This window comes from Aplidium turbinatum, chromosome 7 (assembly GCF_918807975.1).
Source record: "Aplidium turbinatum chromosome 7, kaAplTurb1.1, whole genome shotgun sequence".
NCBI classification, from domain to species: Eukaryota; Metazoa; Chordata; class Ascidiacea; order Aplousobranchia; family Polyclinidae; genus Aplidium; species Aplidium turbinatum.
This window is the reverse complement of record NC_137478.1, coordinates 10,247,816-10,275,688: the sequence shown is the minus strand read 5'-3', so window position 1 is coordinate 10,275,688 and position 27,873 is coordinate 10,247,816. Positions and strand designations below refer to the sequence as shown.

The 27,873-nt window shown below is 35.5% G+C and overlaps 1 protein-coding gene across 1 annotated transcript in view; it reads right to left on the bottom strand.

Moving 5' to 3' along the window:
- The window catches only part of LOC145774049 (FH1/FH2 domain-containing protein 3-like), a 45,932-nt gene extending 20,408 nt beyond the window's left edge, over window positions 1-25,524 (bottom strand). Inside the window, exons 1-13 of the mRNA XM_082585187.1 lie at window positions 25,274-25,524; window positions 24,100-24,203; window positions 23,093-23,151; window positions 17,242-17,309; window positions 6,050-6,155; window positions 4,412-4,506; window positions 3,968-4,079; window positions 3,472-3,650; window positions 2,957-3,016; window positions 2,598-2,668; window positions 1,741-1,935; window positions 972-1,049; window positions 321-446 (exon numbers count right to left, since the gene is read on the bottom strand). Coding sequence (XP_082441313.1) covers window positions 321-446; window positions 972-1,049; window positions 1,741-1,935; window positions 2,598-2,668; window positions 2,957-3,016; window positions 3,472-3,650; window positions 3,968-4,079; window positions 4,412-4,506; window positions 6,050-6,155; window positions 17,242-17,309; window positions 23,093-23,151; window positions 24,100-24,203; window positions 25,274-25,477 — 1,457 coding nt within the window. The 5' untranslated portion in view covers window positions 25,478-25,524. The remainder of the gene's footprint in view (window positions 1-320; window positions 447-971; window positions 1,050-1,740; window positions 1,936-2,597; window positions 2,669-2,956; window positions 3,017-3,471; window positions 3,651-3,967; window positions 4,080-4,411; window positions 4,507-6,049; window positions 6,156-17,241; window positions 17,310-23,092; window positions 23,152-24,099; window positions 24,204-25,273) is intronic.
- Window positions 25,525-27,873: the final 2,349 nt, after the last annotated feature.

Here is a 27,873-nt window from a genome sequence, read left to right as displayed (position 1 = left end):
AACTCACAAACAAACATGGAAATAAACTCTCCATAATCTGATGCAGTAACAGATGTAGCTTTTTTAATTTAAACACGTTATACACAGACCCGCATCAACCATAAGTGGTAAATTAAAGAACTAATGCAAGATGATAGATTAATGTTCAAAAACTTGGATTATTGTTTGCTCTTAATGCAGGCACCAGTTTAATACTTTTAAGCATTAATTTTTACTAAAGATTTGGGACTTGTTTTGTATTGGATTTAATCAAGTGTCAACTTAACCGACCATTTTAATCAAAGGGTAATTCTCTAGAAAAATGAGGTAGACATTTTTACCTTTCCTCCATTTCTTTGCACTTGGCGAGTCGTCTCTCTCGCCTTTTCCTAACTCGCTCTCCGTTATCGTCAACAGGTGACAGCAAAGGAATAGGGGGGTTAAAAGCGGAAGGGGCACTATTCAATCTGTATGTAAAATGATCTAATTGCAAGAAATGTGTAAAGCAGTAATAATGTTTATCACAAAAAAAGACGGCTTTAAATTTTTTGATAGATTAAGGTGAATAATATACAAAACACGAACGAGTTTTTGCTATTATGCAGCGGAGTACAAATTTTTCAAAACTGAAAAGGAAAATATTGCTTTTTACCACCAAAATGTATAAAATGTAATAAATTCGAGCGAAGTACAGATTCAACTACTGGCAACTATAATCTCACGTGTTGGAATATTACAGTTTATTAAAATTGTATAAAGTGAAAGATGTTTAGTTCCTTTTTTATTAAAATTGCACTTTCCAATTAAATGACTCCAGTATCAAACTAGTTTTAACTTTTATTGACAAGCCATTTTTGTATTACTTCAAGTTTTTTTCGGTGTTTGCTGCGTTGCTATATATTTTTTTAAATCTTAACTGAGCGCTAGAAGATGGAACGGTGATAGTCCAATCTTGAGCAAAAGTGAAAGATCATTAACAAAGCTCGAACAACCTTGTGTGTCGACGTGGAGAGATGAAGTCACCTTTATGATCAGTTATTACCGGTACTTGAGATGATGGAGAACCATACCTGAAAGCAAGTAACAAGCACATGCAAACATTCCAGTTGGGAAAATCAAGCCTTTTCGTATAGATTTTCTGTCAACAAACGTTGAATCAACATTGACAGAGATGATTTTTCCAACTAGATGATAGTTTAAGTTGCCACAAACACCAGCATGCAAGCATTGCGCAAAGACAAGGTTCAAGTTCAACGCTTCAAACCTAGTTAGTACATATTAGTTACTTTCTGTGCAAAAATTAACAGTTTTGGAGTTTACTGTCTAACAATGCAATAGCCAAAAAGTTTTGCCAATAAATACATTTCTGCCAGTCAGTTGCAGTATTTATGGCATAAACAGCTTTGGTAGGATTATAGTCTTTAGTTGTTTAGTTTGCAATGAAAAAATGTTGTGTTTACGTCAGTTTAATGCACTGTAGCATTAATAAAAACGTAAATTCAAATAAAGTGACAAACAGATGATTGCCCAAGGCCTTGATTTAAATGCAGCCTTCACCAAGCAACAACAACCTTCGTGTTCCTCGCCGACGTGTTCGTGGTGTGGTTTGGGTTTCGTTCACGGCGGGAGATGGCGTAAGAGAGTCCATTGGTTTGCTTCAGTGAAGTGATGATAAAGATATTGAAACAAGCAAATGCACATTGCATTAAAACTAGTAAGAAAACAACATCATAAAATGAAAACGTATCTTAAAAACTTTACCTCTTCTGTTGAAGCAATGGTTTAGGAGTTGCCGTTGGTTCAGGGGTTTCTTGCTTAGAGAAGACGGGGGTAGGTTTATCTTGGGAGGTGATTGCATCAGTGATGACGTCCAGTGTTGGTACACTGGTAAGAGAATTTCTTCGCTTGCTTTTCCGTTCGCCAGCGACCTCAGACTTGGTCCTTTCACGGTTCCACCTGGAGTGAAAGAATCAAAAGATATTGTCAATTCTGCTCTACATCCGGCGTGTTTCAACAATTTGATACACGATCTTCTGAACCACAGTATTTATGCAACGGCGGATTTGGTGAATTCCATATTACTTGCAGTCTCGCATATAACCTGCTTTTGTTTGATAAAAGTATCACACAGACTACTGAAGGGTTGTTCGATACAATTTAACAGTCCTAATTATTGGTACGATTATATGCCTAATGAAGATTACATGTGTGCAGGCTACAGCGATAAATGAAAAAATACTATCATCAGAACAGCTCGTCTGAGAAAGTAGTTGGGTAGCGCACGTATTGCTTCAACATTCCTTGGTGAATTTTTATCTCTACACGCAACACAATACTCTCTACTCAGAAACCTCCAAAGATTAAGTTCCTCAACTGAGTAAGAAAACAAAATTAATTTCATATCCTCCATTTAGATACAAAGTCAACTGTTCAATAGCTACCCTACTGGGGTGGGTGCTAAACTAGAACTACACTTTGTGGCACAAGCTAACGTAATAAAATCATTTCAATTAAGTTGACAAACACATTGGGTTTAGTTCATAGTTCTGTATGAAATAAAAATTACTATACATTTACAAAAAATTAAAATTTCCGAAGGTATAAAATATATGTTGTACTTGATCCCTCCAGATCCAGGAGAAGTTGGGTCCGATACATCTTCATCTCCATCTTCATGTTTCAGAGACATCTAACAAATGCCACAATTATGAGAAAGTGGTTCATAATAAGTCCCGTAGCTTATTGCGAATTTTGTTAATTATTGTGACTGGTGTCATAGACTTACTGTGCGAGTGTGCGTTATTCGCTCTAACGATGCGCCATGTCATGGTATGTGAAACGTTAACAAAGCTACAACGATTCTATGTGGTTCTAGCTTTGCTTTTGTATGAATCGGATGAGCATTACAATTACTGCTGAAAAATGAAATAATGCTAATGGACATCCAAGTCTTTCGAATTAAAAAAAGTATCATTACCTCATAAATTTTGAATTGTTCTATAAGGTCGGGGTCGTTTCCTTTCTTGTTTAAGTGACGCTGAAAACAAAAACTAGAACATTGAAAATAAGTAAATACTTTTATCAAACATGCAGGCATCTACCTTAGCCACATCTCACCAAACCCAATTAACCAATGTTATTCCTAGTTATTTGTGTGTGATGCAGAATTGAAGATTACATTTTTAAAAGTGAAGCCTTTCCTCATGTTTTTTTTATCACTGAGTTTCGTTAAGAAAATAATCTTCAAATTTGTCATCAACTAAACAAAAGCTTTCCTGGTATTAGCCCAAGCAAGTTGTCTTCCTGAAGGGATTATCTGAACAACATTCATACGATACTGAGCTAATGGAAACACTTTTAATCAGGACTATTAAAATGATATTTGTCTACTAAAATTTATTAGCACTGCTAGTTTTTATTCAATTGGATAAATTATTCTCACATAAGTTTATTAATCTTTGGGATGCAATATAAAATGCCAGGTATCCTTACTTGAGCAATGGAGCATATCTTTTGCTCTTCAAGGGCATCAGTTACGTCGTAGAATGTGTCTTGGTCGGTGATGTTGCTCAGGGTTTTGTTGACCAGGGTCATAGCGTAGACCAGTAGCTCGGAATCGATGCCATCTTTTTCACCCAAAACTTCCATGATATTGCTCCATAATGAACGGCCTGATGGTAGAAAACGCTTAAATTCATGCCATTTAGTGATTTAACGACTATCGATACTGAAGCAAGCGACAATAAATAAACGTGATTTGTTGAAAATCCCTTTATTCATCAGAACTCAACCCAAAAATAAAACCGGAAAACATTTCATTGTTTAAAATTAAAATGACTTTACAATTTTATGAAGAGAAACATTTCCTTGATTGCAACTAAGCAGAAAAGAAGTAGCATGCATTTCCTTTCTTCAAAGTCAGTTTTCTTCATTCCGTCATTATATTTTTATTCAGCCTAATCTATGTTATAAAGCAACTAGTACTTGCCAAGCCTGGAGTCGACATATTGTGCGGCTCTTAAGAGAACTTGAGCGTTGGTCTCAGAATACTCGACAAAAACAAGTTGAAGTTTTAAGCTTGTTTTTATGACAAGTCGGAACTAAAACAGATAAAAACAGCAAATAAACTTCCAAAAAAAAACAGAAAAATTAGGCAGCTGAAAGTTTTTGTTTATCGATCCATTAGTTGATGTTGATCAATCAAGTGCAATTCATATTGTACATCGTATGGGAGGCTTTTTGCTAGGACCCAGCCCCTGAAACCTCATACGGTTTATATCTAGTTTCATGAAAAAAAAAACTGCCCATAGCAAGGATTGGCGTTTCAGGCTTTTGCTGTCGTATTACAGCTACTTAAAATTCAGAATATTTTAAACTTTTTGAATTGTTATCGACAAACAGACTAACGATTGTTGAAATCGTCACGACTTACCTTGGATGCTATTAGAGAATACAACCATCGAATCGTGTCGCTGTGTCTTATCACACCTTCCATGCCATCAACGTATAACATGATTTGTCCAAGTGCTGAAAAACATATTTCATTTATATTCAGCGTGGCATAGTAAAATTAAACTTTAACAGCACAGCAAGATTGGTTTTGATAGAACTATTTAATTAAACAAAATTAAGAAATAACAAATTACACTTCAATCCCACAAATTGTTCGGATTTTAGTTGGAAACACAAATTAGTTGGATTGAGTTTAAATCCAAAAACGTAAAATTGATCACATATGTGGAAGCAGTGTAGGGGAAAAAGAAGGAATGAGATATCGAACGATTCAAAGAAAGGATTGTGAGTTTCACTATTGCCATTTGACACAGATTGGTTTACTTTACCTAGAGACAGTAAGAAATACCTTAAACCTAATCCTAGCTTTTTGGAAAGAATCATCGCAGCTCGAATAGTGAAGTTTTCGGTAAAACGTTTTGTGTATACTCACTCTAAGCAGAAAAGTTGGATGTCATTCAATGAGTTACTAGTCGTATTCCTAAGACAAATAATCCGAAATTGTAAAAGAAGATGTCGAAACTATAAAGTTGAGACATAAGCAGAAGCTTTCTTATGTCTACGATGGCCGCAATTCACTATCCCTTAGTCTTGTAGCAGCATTTAGTCCACTAAATTTACTAAAAAAAACAATAATTTAAAAATGTGTCTAATTGTCCATTCAAGAATTTACAGCAAATATACCAGTAGAAAGCTCATCAGAAAATTATACTTTGATCCTGTGAGTATTTGTGCAAGGTATAGACTGCTCACAAACAAGCACTTTGCCTTTTCCGGTATCACCACAGAATTAGAAAGTTATGAATCAAACCGAAAATAACCTCTGTAGAATTATTTTCCATCAATTGTAGGCTAATTTTATTATATTGCATTATATTATATCGCAGGCTAATGTTTGTCTCGATTGAGTTGAGCTGACGAGTTCTAATGAACGAAAACCGGTTCCACAACATATACAAATTAAATTTCATTGAAATACTATTGTGAGTGTTGCTTTCTGTGTTAGGTAGATCGCACATTTGAGGAAGTGTCATAGTACCAGATCACCTTTTCCAGTTAGTTTTTCCCACTTTTAACCTATCTAAAACATCCAATGTATGTGCATTCACGTGGCAGTATGAAAGTTAAATAAACCGACGTAAATTTACAAAAAATATCGGTTGGTATGACTGAACCTATGATAGCCAAACAATAAGTGTTCACTCGCTGTCACCAAATATAAAATCGGCACTGGATACGAAAGCAGATGTAGCTAATGCTTTTTTGTAGCATTTTGACAAATTCTTTAAACACACTATACCACTACTATTGTATCAGAAAAGTTGGAGGAGAAGAAAGTTTGTGAAAAAATGAAGAGAAATGATGCTCGATGAAGTCAACGTCTAAATGTCTCATGATCGTGTTCAGCTTAGATGAAATTTTTTTTTAAAAGCTGGTCCAAGGCTAGAGCAATGCAGCCATCTTCAATCTTCATGTGTCGGTTTTGTCTTAGAGAAAAAAATTCGGACAGTCGACAAACAATAAACTCTTAAGTCTATTTGATAAGCAAATAAATCACCTCGTAAAATATAGTTTTGGTAATTCTGGTCGGCCTCAGCGCCCACTTTGATCAGGCAGGTCAATCCATCTGCATTGACAAATTGATGGACCAGATCTTTGTCGTCCTAGAAAACATAAAAATAATCCTATTTTACGTTGCATGTGCCATATATTTTCCATGGCGATGTCAACGTGACAGAAAAAGACAACTTTTGAACATATCTGATTTGTGATTCTTTGTCATTGAAAGTTGTTTGGTAAGAACAGTGGTATGCATGGCAGTAAATCAGCGACAAAATTACTATTTTCCAACGTAAACTCTGTTATCGTTTACAAGAATCATTGGGCCAAAGTCTTCGTTTCCTCAACATTGGACATCTACAGCAGACACAGAAGCGGATATTTACATGCACACCAAATGCTTAAAATAGTTCTCTTCCGGCAGCTAAACATATTTCTTAAGCTGTTTCATCATGTTAAAATGAAGTTCTTTACCAACAGTAAATACAGCTTTTATTGAGGATCAATAATGGAAATAGAGAGAGAACAACTTGGTCAAGTGTCCTTCTTCCCCAAAAAAGAATAATGCTTGTTGTTTATCCAGTTTTTCCAATATTGCTCCTCTCACTCACATTAACATTAGGTGGCCCAGAGAGTGTGTTTTAAATCATAAGCGAATACAGGTAGAAATTAGGTTATGTGTCTCTCAAACACTAAGAAAAAATGCACTAGCCTACTGGTATATTTAGAATTAAAACCATTGCTCATGCAATTATATGAAGCTTAACAATTAAATTAACTTTTTTCGAAGTTAGTTGAGATACGCAAGATGAAGGATGCTTCTATATTGTAGAGAATGTTGGAAATTTCACTGCTATATGAATATTACAAAAAGCACAGACAACAATTTGTGCTGGTTGTGTAGCAAAATCACTACAAAAACAACAAGCAGAAACAACAGAAGCTTTCTTGACAAAGTTCAAATATAAAAACATACTGTCCAAATTCTCATCCCATTCGAAATGCACTCACATTCCCCTACAAAAGAAATGGGTACTTAAACTTTTGTAAAAAATAAATCATTGAAATCCTGTCGTGGCCAAAGAATGATTTCAAAGTTGATTTCCATTTTTAATCAAAGCCTTTAACTGAAATTTCTACAGACCTTTGAATTATTAAGTTTGGTCCAATACAAAGTAGGCTATGCGTCTTAAACAAAAAGCATCAATGGGCGACAAAATTCGCAAAAGCGACCGAAACAATTAAGGCAACATTTGTTGAGGACAAGCCCTCAAAATTACCTACGTATATTTCTGAATCTTCGGACTTTAAATTTTGCATTTTTGAATCTCTCGAACATTACTCTTGAAGATGTTAATTTAAATCAGCAAAAACATCAACTGAACACCGTCTCAAATGTCAAAATTTAGGTGTAGTGGTGTAGCCAACTGTACAGTAATATTACTGTATTTTCATCCGCGGCTCTCTCTTGTACAAAAGATGTAACGTTCAACAGCACAAAGTTACTTTTGTTTGAGTGATGCATTTCTGTTAGAATCTAAAACATTCTGTTAATATGATCTGTTGAGGAGCATAGCTCAACTTCTTACTCTTATTTTGCTGTTACATAAACCGAAGAAGTCGACTAGGCTACAAGAACTACGTTTTATCTTGTTCAGAATTGTGAATCACAAGTGTTTTTGTTCATAGTTTGGCGTTAGCGCAACTATACGCAATCCACTTGTCGTTACAAGTTTACAAAAAATCAAAATACTACAATAATTCAAAAAGCCCTAAAAACAAGTCCATTTATGTAGCTAATAAAGAAATTGAATGAGAGCTGCAATATTCAAACTACAGTAATGTGATGTCTGGCGATGTTGACCCAACGCAAGCAACATTACATTAATTTGTATAATGTATATTTAGTGGTTGTATGATGTATATTTTTAAAAAAGGACAGTAGTTGTAAAACTCTCACTGCACAAAAAACAATGTACAGTAGATATGAGTGCATTTCATTAAAGTAATGCAAAAACACTCAAAATCAAGTGTAATTCAAATAGCAGCCTATGTTATCAAAATTATTAATAATAATGAAACGAATTGAATAGCTGGCAAAGGCCAAAATTAGTACTTGTGGTATGCCTGTGGTGGAATTTGTGGCTAAGCGCGCCATTCAAAACAATCTCAACATCACTACGTCATCTCAACATCACAATTACGGCGTGCGTCAAAAGTCAACCAGCGTGTAATTGCTCAAACAAGGACAATAACTTAAGCTGTTAGAAATTCACCAAAACAAGGTGAAGTTGAAGTAGGTGCGCCTGGAAGTTGAATGTTCACATTCATATTTGGAAGCTTAATGGCTGAGCTTACGACTGGAACCAAGAACACACGTTTCTCCTACTTTGAGCAAAAGAGTTGATTTTTCTGTTTTTCAAATTCGTTGATTTAATGTATTTTAGGGAATGCTACAAAGCCATAAACATCAAAATTATACCATCTTTATGAACAAGCTATTTAAAACACACAAGCATCATTAGAACAATGGCACCCATGGCGGTGAAGCACCATTAGTCTATTACACCACAAACACAAGTGGTTTTTCAAAGAGTTCAACCACATAAGTGATATTGTGTAACAACATCAATTCGATATTTCTCAACATTACTAACATGCTTTTCACAACAGCGGTGACTTGAAATAAAAATTGATTAACCGTAATATGGAAACAGCCTTTTAAATCCGGGATGACTTTTTGTTCCTTTGCCGTTGATCTAACATTAATTAACATAATGTATAAATATAAGCATTTCAATTTGTAAACATGACTCATCAAAAGTCAAAAAATGTGTTTCTGAAGTAACATCATTATCATCATCGGCCATGCCTGAATAAGGCGTCGGCTACCATGAGTCTCCACAACGATCGATTGTCCATAGTTCTTATAAAGTTTTCAAAATTTTGGTTAACAACTCATGATAAGTAATATTGGATCTGCGCAATTTCAAGCGATTTTGTGATGTAAACAACAGTATTATGCCTTTCATTCTCTAACTAAATATTTTATCGTTTTCAATTATGCATGATGGGATGTGCCCCAGTGTCTACGCTAAAGAAAGAATCCGTACTCTTCATAATAACATTAGTAGGTAATTAGTTAATTACCCAGTAGGAATCAAATCTTAACTATTCGTATCAAACCCTGATCTAACAGAGCAAATGGAACGAAGAGTTGCCAGTCAGTCATTCAACTGGATTGTCAAAAATCAAGAATGTATTTTCTAACAATTTTTGGCAAAAAGCTGCGATCGTGTGGAATTCCAAAGGCAATTAACATAACTATGTTCGCGGTACACAAACGGACTTCGGTACTCAGAACATGCGCAGTTTTACATCGAATTAACGCGAAAACACTACAACATACCATCATATCAACTTTCAGCTGAGTGCTTAGTTGACTTAACGCTACCTCGCTAATGCAGATATGTCCGGAAACTCTCCATGAGATAAAGGTGAGCACGAAAGAACAAAAACGAAACTGCCCTTTTGTCTTCTTCCTTCATCAATAAGCGTTTAAATAACGTTATTAGAAGAACCAAAACATGAAGTTGGAACACCAAGCTAAATGTAAAAAGCAAGTTTTTGCACAACCTTGTGGAAGATATCGTTGTCCTAACTTTCAAGATGCAATCACAAACTCCGTTACGCTAAAGCAACATTATATAATGTTGTTCAGTCAATAAATATGTAGTTCAAACTTTGACTAATCAAACAGTTGTATTTGCGAGTTAAACACATTGCAAAAGTTTGACGACGTCAAAATCGAATCAAAATTTTAATAACCAATTCAATAAATTAGAACCATGAGCGATGACATCTCAAACAAATATATTTTCCTTGAATTTATGGCCCAACCACTCAAGGAAACATGAGCTAAAATTATTGAAAAGCGCTTGCAAAAATTGAAAGGACTCTAACTTTGAGCAACCAAATAAAATAGCTCACATAAGTGTCTATGCAAAGCTATGCTTAGACTTGTGACGAAAGTTTTGTCACAAAGATAGATAAAGGAGACGTAGCCACTTCGAAAAAAATCTATCGTTTAACCAGCATTTACAAACAGATATAAATTTTGTACTGGTACTAATCGATTATAATAGGACAGGTTAAATAATAGATTACAATAATTATGACATTCATTATGAACAGTGAAATACAGGTTTCTATTTAAATGCGCTTACCAAGGCAACAGTTTTGATTGCCTAGGGCATATAACAAACACATACTAAACCTAAAGAAAATTGCAGGTATTTCTGGAATTGTCGATAATAAGTGTTGATTAACCGATAGATATTTTATGACGTCACATAGGCTAAGTCTTGCGAAAATATATTCTGGAGCTCGGTATTCTGAAGCTTGTCAAAAGTGATATTAACTTTTGAAAACCATTATTTTGTGGAACGGTACTTGTTTTGTAGTGTTGACAAAATGCAAAATGTCATTTTGATTAGAAAAGATCATTCATGTGGAGTTTAGCTGTAAACAAACGTCAAAAATTTGAAAGCGAATGGCATAAAAATGTCACACAAAAGAATTATTCAATGCAACATTATAAAAATCTTGTTTTTCTTTAATTTACGGACAATTGATGTCAATTCAACGATTATGATTCACTTTTACTGCAACGCAGGTATTAGCAAGTAGGCCTACCGCACCACTAAACTAAGATAAACAGTAAACGGCCAACGTTTTATCTCCAATGCCAAGGTCCTTTTATGGCTATAAGCGGTTTTATTGCCTTTAGCAAACACGAACATAGGTTGGATATAACCGTGACCGTTTTGCAGAAACACCCTACAGGAATAAAAAGAGTGTAATGACACATTGAGTTTGAAATACTGACATCAAAGGTGAAGTTCGAAATAAAAGATTCACAAAAATTTGAAAGCCTTTCTTTTAAATGTCAGCCGCAATGTCACCTCAGCCAAGTTTAAGCCGACACGGTTGAGAAAGCAGAGACAAGCTACATTTTCATAAATCCTTTAAACTATTTGTTTGCAAAACCGTTGAGCACTTCGGCAGGCTTGCTGGAAAGTGCTGCAATTAAAGTGAAGAATAGTGTTCAAACTTTAAAAAAAAGATATTAAAACCAGGTCATTCAATAATTTATTCTCTTAATCTTTTGGGTACAACCTACAATATACAAAAGGTTATGATTTGAATGCAAAAACAACGTAGTAGTGACAAACCTGCATCCACACTATTGTGAATAACCTTGCAAAAATCCAACTCGCTGAACTTCATCACAAAGAAACCACTCTGACTTTGGATCGGCGAACATTGGAGTCAAATAACCTTCTTCACTAAAACTTATGCTTTTCCTACTGAGCGTTTTTCGTCGATTGAAATAGGCACATCTGTTTAGTGCCAACCGTTCAACTTGTCCACGTTTAGCTTTGCATGTATCTTTGTCACCCAAAGAGTGTAACGAGAGGGTAAGGGAGCAAAACTTCCTTCTAGTTCTATCCTATGAAAATTACAGCGAAGTTGTTTTCTCACTTTTTTTTTCATCAGAAATACGCATAGAAGAGACTTCTTTTTCGTATGTAGGCTTACGCCTGATGATTGAACGTTTAGATTAATTAAATGGGAAGGCAAGGAAACCAATCTTCGTGTCCTCCTTCAGGCATACCTGTAAGTGTTCTGCCAAAGATACAGTTGCATACTCTTGAGCGGTGACCAGCTCAGTGTCCGAGGGGTTTCGCCTTTGGCTCTGGTGCTGGTAGGCTTGAGTTCGTTTCCAGGTCGAGTCATACCGAAGACTTTAAAAACGGCACCAATTATGTTCTCTCCTGCATAACGCAGTGAGTATAAGTCGAGTAATAATGTGATGGCATTATAAATCTGATACAAAATAAAAACTGTACTCTGTCGCTAAAAGACCTTAGCAGTTGTAGAGCGAGAATAAATGACACCATAACATTATTATTATTATTGAGCGATGTCAAACAGGCGCCCTTTCGAGAGTCGTACCACCGGATCTCACCACACGGCTAAGCAGCTAAAACAATGTTTTCAAGTGCCGGTGAGCCTTCAATCTAGGCTTTCCTCAAACCTTTAGTACGCCACTGGTGGTGGCTGATCAACTAGATCTTTGTGCAAAAGCTAATAAACAAGCCCTAAGGTGAAATCATCGCTCTTTCATGCTGCAGCAGCGAATTTTTGACGTGGAAAATCACTTTCGCGCCCTCATCGGATGTTGTCACTTGACAAGAAGCGAGGAACAGGGGACAGGAACTGAACTGTTGCAAGCAAGTTGACGCACTGCGACTGGCATTGAGTAATGCAACCGTCTACCAAGGAAAGTGCATATAGATGTCCATGGGAAAGTGTAATGCCTTCCGAGCTCTCGTAACTTGAACTTTTACTACATGTTACATATCACAATCTTTTCGCGTCAGACAAATGACTTTATGCTCAGCTACGTGTTGGACGGAAACTTACACAATTATTGATGTCTTTACAACGTTTGTTCAACAACATTAAACGAGTGGAAGAAAGTTTTTACAATTACTGTCAACATTCGCCAGTGATGCATTTTTTGCTAATCCTTGTTCCTAATAGGTGCAGTCATTCGTGCGAAACAATGTAAACTGGAATAGGCAAAGCATTCAACGCATCTCTTAAAAGACTTTTACACCATGTCTAAAGAATCTCAGACATTCCAATTGTGTGCCTATTTGTTAATATATACAAAAGTGCTACATTATGATATATCAAGTTTTCGGTAACAACTACAAATAAATCGCTGATTGCAGTTTTTGAAATTTTTCAATGCTATCCAATAAGCAAATTGCGCCTTTTTACATTGATTCAAAACATTAAAACAATATAAAAAAGGATTGACATACTGACTGGGAAAAGCACTTTAAATGTAGGATTTCACTAATGCATGAAAGAACAATATTAGTTATTTAGTTTCATGCATTGCAAATGATTTGAGGCAATTCGAAAGTTGCGATGTGACAAACTGGTTCATAGGAAAATGACAAGATCACTTTTTCATAATGTCTAACCAGACGATTCACTCAATTCAGTCGGAGAAAATGTACAACACGCAGCCTTTTAACCGAAAACCATTACAGATTCAAGTTTGTTCAGTTGCATTTGCGTCAAAGTGCTTTGAGACCCAATGTGGTTCTAAGAAGAAATCAACTTGTCAATCAAACATACGCAGGCATAAAAGTACAAGTAGGTTATCGTAGAAGACAATTTCGTTGTCAATTGTTGTTCTGAGAGTTATGTGGCGCCTATAATTTGTTTCTTCAATCACACACGGAAATTGATTTAATGGAAACGACAAACAGAAACACACTTGGGCTTCAGCACAAAATCCAAAATTATGCAATGAGTTGTTGCAAGATCAGCAAGTCTTTAAGCTCAGTGGCTTAGCTGCGATGTTATGCGATAAAATTCTAGCTGCATTAGTTGCCCCTAGGCTACACCAAACGACAAACTGTTTGTCCGTTCAATGATTGGTATAGCCTATTTCATAAAATATCAATCAAAAATACCAACAAGACAAGAAAATCAAATAATATAAAAATAAATTTTAATCAGTACCGTGTCAAAAACCTGAAATTAAACTCAATGCTAACTTCAATCTTTGTAAAGAGAAAATAATTTCAATGGTAGCACATACGTGTCTGCAGAGAATGAATACAATGGTGCTTTCAATACGCCCCATTAACTTTAAACAACAAAGCATGATGGAAACCAAACCTCAACGCTTATCTCCGCGATTTTTCGTATCAACTGGACAGTGATCTTAAAAAAGTAAAAATAAACAACGATTTCAGCATAAAATTAAAACGTTGAATTATAAAGGTAAGAAAACAAGATGATACCGACATCACAAGCCATACTTGATTTCGTAGTTGTACAAATTGCAAATCCCTCAGTGTGATCACAGGCAAAACAATTTGCAAATGCATAGCTGGGTGATGATGAGAAAAAAAGCTATTTGTAGACTCTGATGCCATTTCATCTGATGTATTACTGGCTCCGCTGAGAAATAGTGAATCATCAAATACTTCCAGTTTAATGCAACTTCAAGTCCGAAGTAAAAGCGCTGAGTCATAAAGTCATAATGTATATAATGGTATTTCAAGTCTGTTATCTTAAGATTGATTCAACGTCTGTTGCAAAGGAATCAATGTGGATTGTGGAAGCAACACATTGCTTTGGATTTTTCTAGAGATTTCCGATTACAACACTACTATGGAGATGATACACATTTAGACTATGATGTATCTTTAGCGTGACGCTTCAAACAACTGGTGTTGAAGAACTAACCAATTGCGTTATGCCAACAAACGAGTTGTAATTCGGTGATGAATTCAATCAGCCGGTTTACAGACAACTTTGAATCGCAATAATATTCTCAGTAGCCACACGAAGTTGTGTTTTCTAATGAAAACACTATTAAGCTAGCTCATTTTCCAAGTAAAAAAGAATTCGTCAATTTTGCCAGTGACTCAGCATGTTCAATTTTAGAGTGACGGTTGAAAATATTATGTTGACAATTGATGACATTCAGTTAGGTGGGCATGGACCCATGGAGTCACCAAAGTCATGTGCACTACAAAGCATCGGTGATACTTCTTTGTTAAAAATGTTAAATCAATAAAATTGACCAAGTGTGCAAAACAAAAAGTACTGTCATGTAGCAATCTAAATGTCATGTCAGGAGAGGTATGGCATAAGTGCTTTTCAGAACTAATTGTAGTTTTTGTTGTTACAACAAGCTTCAAGGTCAGGGCCGCAAAACGTTGATAGAACGTTATCACAACATTTTATACCTCAACCTTCCATCACACAATATCCACATCGTTTTTCACAACTGCTCTTCACACTGATGAACATCCAAAAGGAAGATTCTTACACACAAAAAAAAGACTAAAGAATAACAACTAAGGATGTACTGCTTTTGTGTTATTGTTTTAACAATTACAGTTTGCAGGATATGCTTTATTTGTAGCCAAACTGACATGGCAATCAATCTACTTTAAAGCAACGTTTTACCTGTTGGTAACGTTACTTTGAAATATCATAATGTTTAAGCAAACATGTATGAGATATGGTAAAATTTAACAATAAAATTTATACCTGGAAACTCTCAATTTATTGCAAGAATGATTTTTTTCTGTAATGCGTCAATCAAAATAAGTTCTATGATGACAGACATCAAGACAACGTCAACAACGGTAGGCTATAGACTATAGTAAAATGTTTCTTTGGGAAAGTGATATTCCAGTAAACAAACCACGTTTAAATCACGCGGGAGAATGTGATATGGCCCGACTGGCAACGCGGGTTGACAACGTGAATACTACGTCACTTTTTCAATTTGAATTAAATATGATATTCACCAAACAAAACAATGTCGGTATGCAGTGCGTTAGAATGATAAACGCGTAATTTTTACAGCTTTTACAAACAACTTTTTAATATCATAAATACAAGCCTGAAAAAATTATATACTTTTAATGAATTCCCCAGCAAGGTGTTGCATTTCATGTGTATACAATACAATGCGACAAATGTTAACTATCTGTGATGCTGTTTGACAAGCCTAAGCCTACGGTGGTTGCATTTTGCAAAGACATCAAAACATTACATTTCGTATCCTTAGTGCTGGATAGTAGGGTATTCAGTGCTAGCAATCTGATTGTTACTGCATAAAACTCATTCCAAACGTTTGGATTTGCAAGAGGGGGGTGAGCTAACGCAAGGCAATATCAAAACCTAACCAATAGCTTAATTCTTTCAAAGGCGTACACAAAATTCATCCAAGAGGGGCGTACAGTATGTCACACTTTTATCACATTAAATTTCAATAAAAGCTCTTACAGAACAAATATTAATGTGCATTACAGATCTGATGTACGGTATATGAAATCTTTATTCCTTGCCAATGTTTACTTAACTGAACAGTGTATTATTTCATGTATGAAAAGATTTCAATCAAGTTCTTACTATACTTTTCACTACTTCACTTATCCAGTGACATGCAACCAATGCCTAATTGTTTCGTCAATGGGAATAAACATAAAACAATCAAATAACAAAAATGTCTTGATATATGTTTCTATTTGAGTAAAATGCTGAAGAAGTCGCTTTACGGTGGCGAAAGCTTTATCAATAAATCGTACAAATTTCTGAACCTGGCTGGTTTTATTTACTTTTTACACTTGACAAGACAGCTTATAAAAATATAAAAAACAACTTTCTCTTTTTTGTCATACAGTATATTAATGTAGCTTCGTCGTATTTAGATGAATATCTTGAGAAGTTTCCAACTGCTTTACATCCACACAATTAAGGTTCAATAAGATTTTTGCAAACATTTTATTACTCTAGAACAGAGGTCAGTAAACGTTTTCGAGAAGGAACCAGATGACTGTGAAACGAGATGCTCGCGGGTTGGATATATTGTTCAATACAGTCTGTAACCTATAGTGGTGATTCAACACATGTATATATGTGGTTTATTTAGCCGTATGCAACATTTGACACGTTAGTTTATTGCAGGCGAATAGGTTCTAGAGAAAGAAAATTATGATTTTGTCACGGACTTTCAAAATCACATTAACTTTTTTAATTTTCCATGTTTCAGAAATAGCTAATTTCAAAAAGTTTTAACATAAAATAAGGACGGGAAACGGCAAACTAAATATTTGGGTGTTAACTTGTGATAGGATTGGCGTCCAATGTAGCCTATACTGTATACTTATACATCATATTCTTTACACAGTTCGACGGGATGGGTGGACAACCGATGTGATCTCTAGTGTAGAGTTTCCAAATTTCCAAATAATTCATCAAGCTGATACTTTGGCAAGTGCAACAGCAACATAGAGATGAATGTTCAACAGCATGTCTTACCAATTAACTCAACCGCGTACTATTTGGTTTATCGAGATGTTTGTAACTTAAAATTAGCACTAAAAGCATTTTTATTAGCCATAAATCATCAAAAATGCAATTTATTTATTCTTGAACTTGAACGAGTTTCAAAGCAATTATTACATTACTACGAAATCATGGTTTTTGTTAGTTACATTACATACTTTAATAACCGGTTTCAGGCAGCATTTGGTGTTATGTATAAAATCGGATTAATGTTACTTTACAAAGACATACCTGAAATATTTGCTTTAATGAGAATAACGCTCTTCTTAACTCTCTTCCTTTTGAATTGTAAAGTTTTTCTGCATCAAAAAAAAAATTAAAGTTATTTAAACATCTCAAAAAGAGAAAACGGCCGTTTTGTTGCATTCAAATAAAGCGAGTTTTGCTCACACGCGACAGAGCGCAAGAAAAAATACATAATTTTAGTACTGTCTTGTTCGCATATCCAAGACGGTGTGTGCAATTACATCCAAACCATCCATAACAGTGTGATGCGTAAAGTCTAAGTACACGTTTATTATTAAGCAAGTGTACACGAAAACAGTCTCATTACGCAGAAAAAAAAATTAAAATTTGTAATGCCCATCTGCTTTTTAGCCTGGAGCTACTGTATTAATTTGCCATAAGTCAACATAGCAATGGCCAAGAAAACCAGGTAATCCTTTTGGGTTTTTTTTCTGAGCTCAGTTTTCACTTGTGGAGGTAGTCTAACATCTTAGTCACAACAGGGTTAGAATCCTCTTCATTATAAAGCATTGCGGACTATAGCCAGGTGTTCGGGATAGGCTACAACTTAAATGTTCTTAAATAACATGATATACATACGTTCTTCTGGTGCAAACTAAGCTACTATTTATAAAAAAAATTATTGTACGGGCTTGCCTGATGTATTTAAATTGGTCTCTTGCTGATTGAAAACTGTGCAGTGTTGCGTATTATATACAATTTGATTTTTCATAACTCATACGGTTCACACTTTCCCCAATCTGCTGTTTTAAGTTTCTTGTTGATTGATAGCGTTTAAACTCTTTTTCTAGTTTTAAAGTTTGAAGGAAATAATTTTTGTTTGGGAGTTGAATTTCATTTTGCATGTGTGGTTGGTTTGCAGCAACATGGTCCTGTGTTTTGCCATGATAAACGGCCATTCACTACCTGGTCTAGCTCCCTGAAGAAGTCGGCTAGGTTTGATTGACAAAACGTCGGAATAAAAGCAGATTATTAATTCATACATCTCGTGATAGTTTAGCTTAACTAAATGCCTGGTGAACACTGAACAGCCTTATTCCATTTTTAAATGTTGTTGGTTGAAGGTTGTGGGTGTAAACATTGACACTGAGTGGAGCCATGCTACAAACGCTTGTTTGGGACTGCCAGTTAGGCTGTTGATAATGCTCCATGCCTTACAGCTTGTGGGTGAAGTCGATGTTTCGGACCAGGCGCGAATCTAAGAGTTTTTTTCGGGGGGGGGGGCAGAAAATTTGAAAATCAATTAAAAAGAAAGAAAAGGCTAAACAGATATGAACAATGATACTACGACATATACGATATGCTATAAAATAGACATTAAAAGAACCATTTTCATCAATTGTGATGCCGAGGGACTAATATCAGCTGTTTAGAAGCTTATCAAACCATTTGATGCGGAAACATACAATTTCTACAATTTTTCACAAAATTTCGGGGGGGGCCGGGCCCCCTGGGACCCCCTCATAAATCCGCGCCTGTTTCGGACCGTCTCTTCCCACCGAACTCGTCTGTTTTTATCAAGCCTTGTAATTAAATTGCTCGACGCAAGGTCTGATGTGTTGCCAGCAAAGGCTTGTGCCGCAGTGCGAAAGAGTGCTTCACATTCTTTATCCAAGCACGGCTTGCAGAACTTTCTGCAGGCACGAGAAATGCAAGTTTTCGCGCGTAAATGGTTTGCACGCAGAAATCCTGGTAGACTTGTCGGCGTTAGTTGCGTCAGGGGGAGAAAGCTCAGTAGCAGATTGGCTAGTAATTGTGCCGTAGCGCTTCCAGTTAGCCTTGAAAAAATTCCATTGCTTTACCGGCTCATAAAATTGGTGTTATATAATGCCCAGCGGTTATAAGGGAGAGTCGGTGTTGTGACCGTGCGAATACTTGTAGGCCAGGGAGTTGGCAATTATTGATGGTTTTCTTAAATGTTAAGTCAGAATTGGTTCCGGTAGCAATTTTACCAAAGGAACCATCGTCCTGAATGGAAAGAGGACAAGCGTTTGGGATCTTGAAAAGTCAGTACGTTGCAAGCCGCTGCTAAGTATTCTCTATCCACACTAAAGCTATTGTACCCCTTATCAGTATGCAAGAGGTGGGAACATAGCTAGTGCAAGGGGCGGGAACATAGCTAGTGATCTCACGGACATTTGCGAGGGAGGAGTTTATAAAAGTTCACGATGTTGTGTCTCCTTACGTTGATGCGGTTCCACTCTATCTCAAAATTCTCAAAAGAAAAATGAGATGTTTGATTTCCAAGACAAGTTTCTTCTGACAAAGGATACAAGGTCAGAATGTTTCCTGCTAAGAGCAAATCCAGCCTAGTGAAAAGTTGTTGTGTGCTAGCTTTCCACTGTTGTGCAGTGGGATTCCTGGAGGAGAACAGAGGTCGCATTGTGCTCGTAGGCCAGTCGTTCAACAATGTCAAGCTCGGTGGTTGTGAGCCCTATCGGCGCTGCTAGAGGATCCAAAGAGACTCTTGCCGAACACTCGTCCCTTCAGCCATTGTCCTACTTATTGTTGTTATTGTTCATATTGTCACTGTCTTACTTATTAATAAGAAGCAACATAACGTATTAAAGTGGCAATTTATCAAAAGACATGTTTTAAAAATGAAAAAAATCGAAATTCTATGATGGCTTGAAGCATCTTTTTTAGAGAAAATGTGTAGACAATGTGGAATGTAATGTATGCCATGTAGTCTGTCTGATCAATAAAGGAAGCGATTAGCCGACACTCAAGTACCCTATCTGCGAGCGTATTGCCGTGTGACCAATTGATGATCAACAACTGACTTTTACAAAAATCCTTCTACCGAACAACCCAATGTTCAAACATTCACTACAAGCATACTGTTGCAACTTAATAATGAATTTCATATTTTTTTGTTTTTCTGTGCTCGCAGCAATAAAATAATCCATGGCTACCTAAAGATACGGTTTAATTTGTCACATTTTGTAAAAATTTCCAGATTTTGCTAACTTTGGGCAAACGTTTAAATAATTTTTTCCAAAAATTATAATTTTACACTTTCTTTACTGTTTTCCCCAAATGATACAATAGGTTTTAACATCCGCAGATGTAGAAAAACAAAGAAAATTTGATTTCGAAGATTTTAGTCAGACTGTTAATTTTTCAATAACAGTCTGATTCAGTGTTTTTCAACTTACTTTTTCTCATTTGCTACTACTTCCCCAAGGCAACAAAAAGCTTTTATATCATTAGGAAATGACAAAAAGTAAAAAAGTCTCAGAAAATGTCAGTCAAGCACTAGCAGTAGCTGTAATCAAAATCTGCAAAATGTGACAAATCAGGACGCATCTCCAGGTGGCCATGAATGATCTATGACGTTTTGCAAAATAAAAGTTGAAAACTAAGTTCGGCTGATTCAAAAAAAGTATTTTTTTCAAGGCTTAGTTCCAGCCACCAGCATCAAATTGATGCTAACATTGCTTTTGGTTGGTCAGTACTCTTAGTGGCACACTTTTAAGTCAAAATAAAAGTTAAAATTTTGGAAACGGTCATCAACATATAATTAAAAGCAAGCTGATTTTTTAGTTATTCGTGTGGCTTTTCAGCAATTATGAATATGGGAATATGTTATTTTGATAGTGTCAGTTTATACATTGACGGTTTGTAAGAATTTTTTCTAGTTTACAGCTCTGTCCTGATATTGCTTTAACATCACCACTAAAATGAGTGATGAAACTGGACATAATATGCCAGTGTAAGCGTTTTTGTAAGAAACAGCGTTCAACATTTTGACTGATAAAATAAATGCCCACTTTTGCGCAGGGATCATTGTCATGCAAGTAGTGTAAGATTTTGTCTGGCTGCTGTCCTGCACGTGGCAATAGTTTCTCTACATTTTTGCGTAAATTGCTAAATTGCTGTAAATTGCATTCAATATTTTAGTTAAAATACTGTATGAAAACGTCAATGCATTTAACAAAAATCAAATCAAAAAAGTTTGTTTAAATCAAACTACCTTAGTAAGCTATTTCTATCCATAATAATTATATGTAATCAACATACTACAACATTGGGCAACTTGGTAAACCAAGCTTTGTACATTATATTTGAGTTTTGTACGTTAAGAAAATCCACAGTTGCTTCTAGAAAAGCAATATATAGTCCTTATGTCGCAAATAGCCAAGTTTAAAGACAACGTAGGCCTATATACCAAGGTAAAACAAAAAGATGTCAGCAAAAGTAAACAAAGAACAGAGATGATTTTATACTATAGAAAGATGATAGCGTTCAGTGTGTTGAAAGCAAGTGGCAACATTATTTCCCACTTTAAACATGCAACTTGAGCAATCAATCTCAAGGCATCAAACCAGACAAGTAACAAGCAGTTTTCAGAATATTATGATCAAGCTGATAGATTAGTTAGCAGAAAATATTAGTGCAAATACGATCTAGTTGGGTGTTAACGGACAACAACGCCATTTTTCACACCAATACAAAGTCAAGATATCAAAACAACAGTGTATTTAAAGTGAGTAAAACAATAAGACATGTTAGCTGCCAACAACAGGTTCTGCCAAATGTCTGCAGACGTTGAATCAATATAAAAAACGATTGATTTTTTTTTCCGGGTGGGACCGTTGAAGAGACTCTTTTAAACACGTCGACTAAAGAGAGATATCGCTGTTCTACACTTTGCAACCATCAAGCAACGTTAGAAAACATTAAATCGCCAAAAAACATGAATAGTTGAGTCACTACACGAAATCCATGACGAATTCTATAGTGAACCAACAATAATCTTGTTTGTTGACCGAATTTTAACGTACAACGTAACACATGATTCATTACATCTTATTTCCTGACTTATTTGAGGTTATTACGTTACATCAATGATACCAAACAAAAAGGTCAAAAGAACAGATTGTCTTCTTTTAATGAGTAAATACTGTGCTATTGGATTTTACATTTTTTCGAAGACGCAAAATGTTGACATAATGTTTTTCGACAATACAAACGCGCAGTACGAATTAAAGAAAAACAATTGAATCTTATCAACGTAATTTTTAACATAACAGTGGTTCATCATGCGCGGAATAGCATACACTACCCAGACAGCAAAATCCGTCATTGTTATATCTACATCTGCAGCTGCATCTACATATTATGCATTTACATCTATTTAACGTCTGCAGACGTTAAATTAATGTAAAAATAACGGATTTTGCTGTCTGGGTAATACTGTAGCTTCAAAACTTTGAGTAAATGATTTCTGTTTTATTTTGCGGGAACAACCTTCACCTCTGCGTTTGGTTGTCAAAAAACAGATGCAGCCTAAGCCTAAGGAAATTAGCACTCAAATGAAGCAGGAAACAAATGTGTAAATATTTATTTACTGAGCTGATTGAAGTTAATTAAAATATGATAAAAGTGTCTGCGATATGTTGAAACAAAGTGAAGTATGTTGAAAACTTTTTACATTGACTCAACAAATGTAACGGCTTAGTTACATAATTATGCAAAACATAAAAAAAAACAGATTTTGTCATCTTGGAGATTTTTTTGAAAATTCCTTTGCTACACAAGCCTACAAGTAAATCAAGTCTTGCAATCAAAAAATGAAAGATCTGTACAAGTCATATGGTAACATGTAATTGTACAAAAATAAACATTTGGTGCTTATCTTTTTTATTACTTCCCAACATTACAAAGTGTAGCGCAAAGATGAAGTAGGTGCTGGCATGGATATGACAATGCAGTCTCAGAGTGGCTCATAATGGTATTACAGACAATCTTCTGCCTTTTCAAAGACAACACAACTGAACAGTCGAGTAATTCATAAGGTGGCACAAAATATTGAAAATAAACAATTCCTTACCGATGCATGAATGAACGCGTACTGACAATTGAGTCCTCAAAATAACAGAGTTTCTCTTTCTGTAGAAAAGTAAACTAATTGAGAGATACTTGAGACGGTAAATATAAAATTGTAATTGAAATTAGTTTGAAGCATGAAAACGATACATAATAAACTATGTTCAGTTAGTTTCTCTTTCTTTTGCGTTACATTAACGTATGAATCATTGTTGTATTGGCGTGGGATGTTTACCTGCAATGAGCTAGCAGTAGGTAAATAGGTAATTCAGCAATGTTTGGAATGCACTCAAGTAGTCTTAACTTATGAAACATATAACAACTTTAAATGAACACTATTGCTCACCAACAATGGCGTTCTTTATCTACAGATTACTAGTTTATAACTACTTCAACATATCAGGTTAATTTAACAATGTCCAATGTTTCAATCACCTAGTTCTAAAAGTAATAGAACTATCGACTGGGAAATTTACGTCAACAATAGACGACAACACTAGTGCTTCCCAGCCTCTTTCAACGCACGACCCACTTTCAGTCACAATTCTTATGGCTCCAGCATGAAATAAAATGGTAAATGACAAAGAAACAAAATTTAACAGCACACAGTAATACAGAAAATTACTCACAACGGGGAACATTAAGGTTCTTTATACGATACGATCGCATAGTAAGCTATCAGAGGCAAGATTGCTTTTGGCCACCGATTTTGTTTGAATTCACTAGACAGACCCAAGCAAACATATGAAAAAAATTTCACGCACGCTTTGATAATAAAAGTTAGCACACGGTTAACATTAGGAAGCCGAAAGTAGCCTAAAGTTTAAACGCTTCGAGGGTTTCTTGAAAAACGAAAAGGCTCTGTTCAGTACCAAATGGACCTGACCCATAAGTTGAGAAGTGCTGAGCTACACTACACAACTTAATAGCAAGTATCAAAAGCAAAAAATGACTACAGCATGACCAAACCGAACACTACTTGGGTTTCGCTTTCTATATGAGCCTACTTACCCATCTGTGTTGAAACTTTCAAATTCCTCTTTTTGTTCAGAAATGGATAAATCTAAATCCAAGTAGTTGTTTGTGCTTGAAAGTTGAAGAGTGCAGTCTCCAATCTGGGAAAAATTGTGATGAGGCTAAATTATTATTTAATGTTACCGTATTAATATATTTAATTAGATGAAAACTTCAACAGCCTGTGTCACCTCAATAGGATTATTAAAAGGCAGGTATTGTTTAATTGGAGGAATATTTTTAGTCTGACTTTTGAGCCACGTTATAATGTTGGCCTACAGTAAAATTTGATTGCTTTCCTCTTTTTCAAAGGACAGGAAAAAGTGCCAATAAGCTACATGAAACGTCGATGGCCTGTAAAATAACAAACGAAACATACTGATCTGTTTCTAGATTATGCAAACAAGGTTTCTAATTTGCTTCAAAGTAAATTATTTTGGCAATTAGGCTAACGTAGACACATATGGCGTGAATGGGAGCAGTAAAGCATAACTACACTGCTGTACCATACTTTCAAAAAATTAGTTTTTTTCTCTTTGTTTTGCAACAGATTTTATCGTTGCATGAACAAGCCACATAATGTAATCAAATTCATTGTCAAACATACCACAACAAACATAATCGTATGTAGAAGAAGCGATCTACCTGGTAATCAGTCGTGCTCGAATGCGTTCACATAATTGCATTTACGATTACTACTGAATATTCAAAAGAAACCACATCGAGTGTAGGTATCAAATAGAAGACAGGCCGCATTCCAATTCTATGTATCTTTTCACTTTTTTCCAACTCCTTTCGGATCGAATTAAAACTTTTCATTTATTTTATATTTACACAGGCAAAATTTGTGACGTTATTGTTTTAGACTTGAGTTTTAAAAATCGAGAAACGTGAAATTTTAGACAAACAGTTTGAATCGTTATTATATGTATGTACTTAATGAACACAACCAACTCGACACAACACGGTAAACACCTATTTCAAATGGTATTGAAATTGAAAATTAGAATTGAAGAATTGGTAATTCCTGAAAAGACTGGTAACCATAAATCGATTACCACCTCATTCCTGCGCAGTTGAGATTGCTGAAAGTTATAAAATAAAACGGAGAGGGTTTGGTATAACAAATAATTCTTTCGAAAATAGCAGGAATGTCTATTTATTTTCTCACCTTGTGCGGAGCTTTCAACAGCCTGTGAACTCCGGCTAACTGCTCACATAATGGAAGATCAGTGTTAAAAGTATAGTTAGGAGGGCGAGTAGGCTCCGGGAAGTTTGTCGAAGAAAAAGGGTCTGTGTCGTCAAGATATTGCACTCTGCAAGTCATAGCTTGTGATCCGTTATCGATACCATTCATACTGCGACCGTACGGCATTTTTTTTAAAGTTGCACAAATTAAATTACATAATGGTAAAAATTAAATTAAAAAACCTAACAACAGATTAAGGGGTGTTAGAAACGAATTTTCTTTGAACTAAATCAAATTTTTCTTTTTCTATAAAGCAATCCTTCCTTCAACAAGAAGCCTAACCATAGAAATGACGTTGTTTGTTTCTGTGCACGAAAGAGTCTGTGAGACACCTACGTCAGCACTCTGTGTTTGTCCATTCTTTGACGCTTTCTGTCTTAAAACTCTCATGCATTTCATTTTTGTTGTAAGCGCAATAACAAAACGAAATTGATACGATTTTAAAATGAGAGTCAAAAAACGCGTTATAATGAAATAAAGCCGTTCTTTCAAAGACTTACGTACATCAATTTTAGAAGAAAATCCTCACTGGTTAATTTTGAACTACTAGAACAACGCATGAACGTACACGTACATTGCTGTACCGGTAACACAAAAAAACTGAGGTCACATCGCAAGTTCGCAACGTAGCCATGTTGGGCTGATACACATTGAAATGGAAAGTATAGTCCAGGGACCAAACACTTTGACTCGAACGGCGTGACTGTAGCCTACTAGAAATTATATGTGGCACTAATGAAACATAACAGTAGTACGAATGGTCCTCGTGTGTCGACACTCAATTAGCAGCAAAAGTCCAGGCAGCAGTGGGTGACGTTTAGAAATCTCGACTCCAATCAGGTTAGGTTTGCTTGTCTTACTTTTCCTATAGCCTACTATTTGTTCATTTTCTCTACAAAGTACGTCAAACATACGTACAAAATACGTCCAAATAAACTATCATGTTCAGGGCTAAATCATTTGTTACACTACGGGACAAATGACAAATTTTTTTTTATTGGACTTCACCATTATGATACTTTATTAATAAATTCTAATGTAAAATCATTTTTGAAATCTGCTGGTGATGAACTTTGCTTTAATAAACGTTTTTCCACAAAAAGATCAATTTTAGTAATTGTTTTAACTAAAATTGTGACGTTACACTACGGGACACCTGAAACAACCATCAATTTACCCATTTTTCTGCGATCAGCATTTCTTCCTCAATTAGCCTTTAACATTAAATTTTTTTGCGGCAAATGTGTGTATGGCTTTGTTTGTGTCATGGGCGATAATCTTAGAAGTTTGAAATAATTTAAATTGAATCTCTACAATGTTTAGTATGTTACACTACGGGACGTTACACTACGGGACACATTTTCTTTGCATTATTTAATTCAAAACAAACGAACGAATTCAAGAACAAAACAAAAAATTCACAGCAACTTATGCATCAAATAACATTCTGTGTTAGTCAGTGTGTATGCATTTATGCACTTGTAAAGGCATGTACCAAGTTCTGATATTTGCTTCCAGGTAAACTGTAAATAATCCTACCAGCACCTGCCATCAGCTCAGGCTCCACTGTTTTAGCCAACATATCCTTTAGGTTTATCACTCCAATATCATCATCCTTTGGATATTGATAGCGATTAGGTCCACACGATGTTGGATACTTAACTCGTATCCTTCCTTCAGATTTAAGGTGTGTCAAAACCTTCCCTACACAGAAATTTTTGTCATAAATTACCGCAACCCATGAGTTTTCAATTTCGTCATCTTCGTCTCTTTCATTTTGAAAATCAGTAGTTTGATGATTTGTTGACGAGAGATAATTTAGCATTGGTTCTTGCTGTTTCAATGTAATTTGATGGGCTTTTCTAATTCCATCCAAGGCAGGTTCTGCATCAAATTTTCCCTTCCACTCCTCTTTCTTTATTGTTTCTGTAATTTCATCTTTAGTAGTTTTTATGATTTTGATTAAAGAATCTTTATTGACCTTGGCAACAATCACAAAAGAATCTAGGTCATTCGTCTGGATATGACAAGATCATAAACCGCCCGCTTCACACTACCACCAAGTTCTCGTCATTTTTTTTCTCGGTGATTGCGGAAGTGCTTTTCTCGTTCTTGAAATAGCCTTATTCCTTGCAGAATCTGTCTAATATTGCGATGTTGGTGTTATTGGTATTGCCGTGTTTTCTGCATTATGCTCATTTGAATTTTTTGCTTTCCTCTGTTTTGCTTTCCTTATCCTTTCATACTCTCTCCTCTGTTCTCTCAGTCAGTGATGTACGCGCATACAAAAAATATTGACGCCGTCAGCGCAAACGCAAACGTTCGAAAAAGTATACGCCGCATGCGTCAAGGCAACTTGTAAAAAAAGTTGGCGGCGTCAGCGTCAGCGCATACACTAGCGCAAACTCATTTTGTTTGCTAGGTGCCAAACATTCACACGGTATAAACCATTCGAAACAAACAAGTTTTATTTTGAAATTCCACGAAGAAACACAAGCATCTGAAAGTGTTCATCTGACATT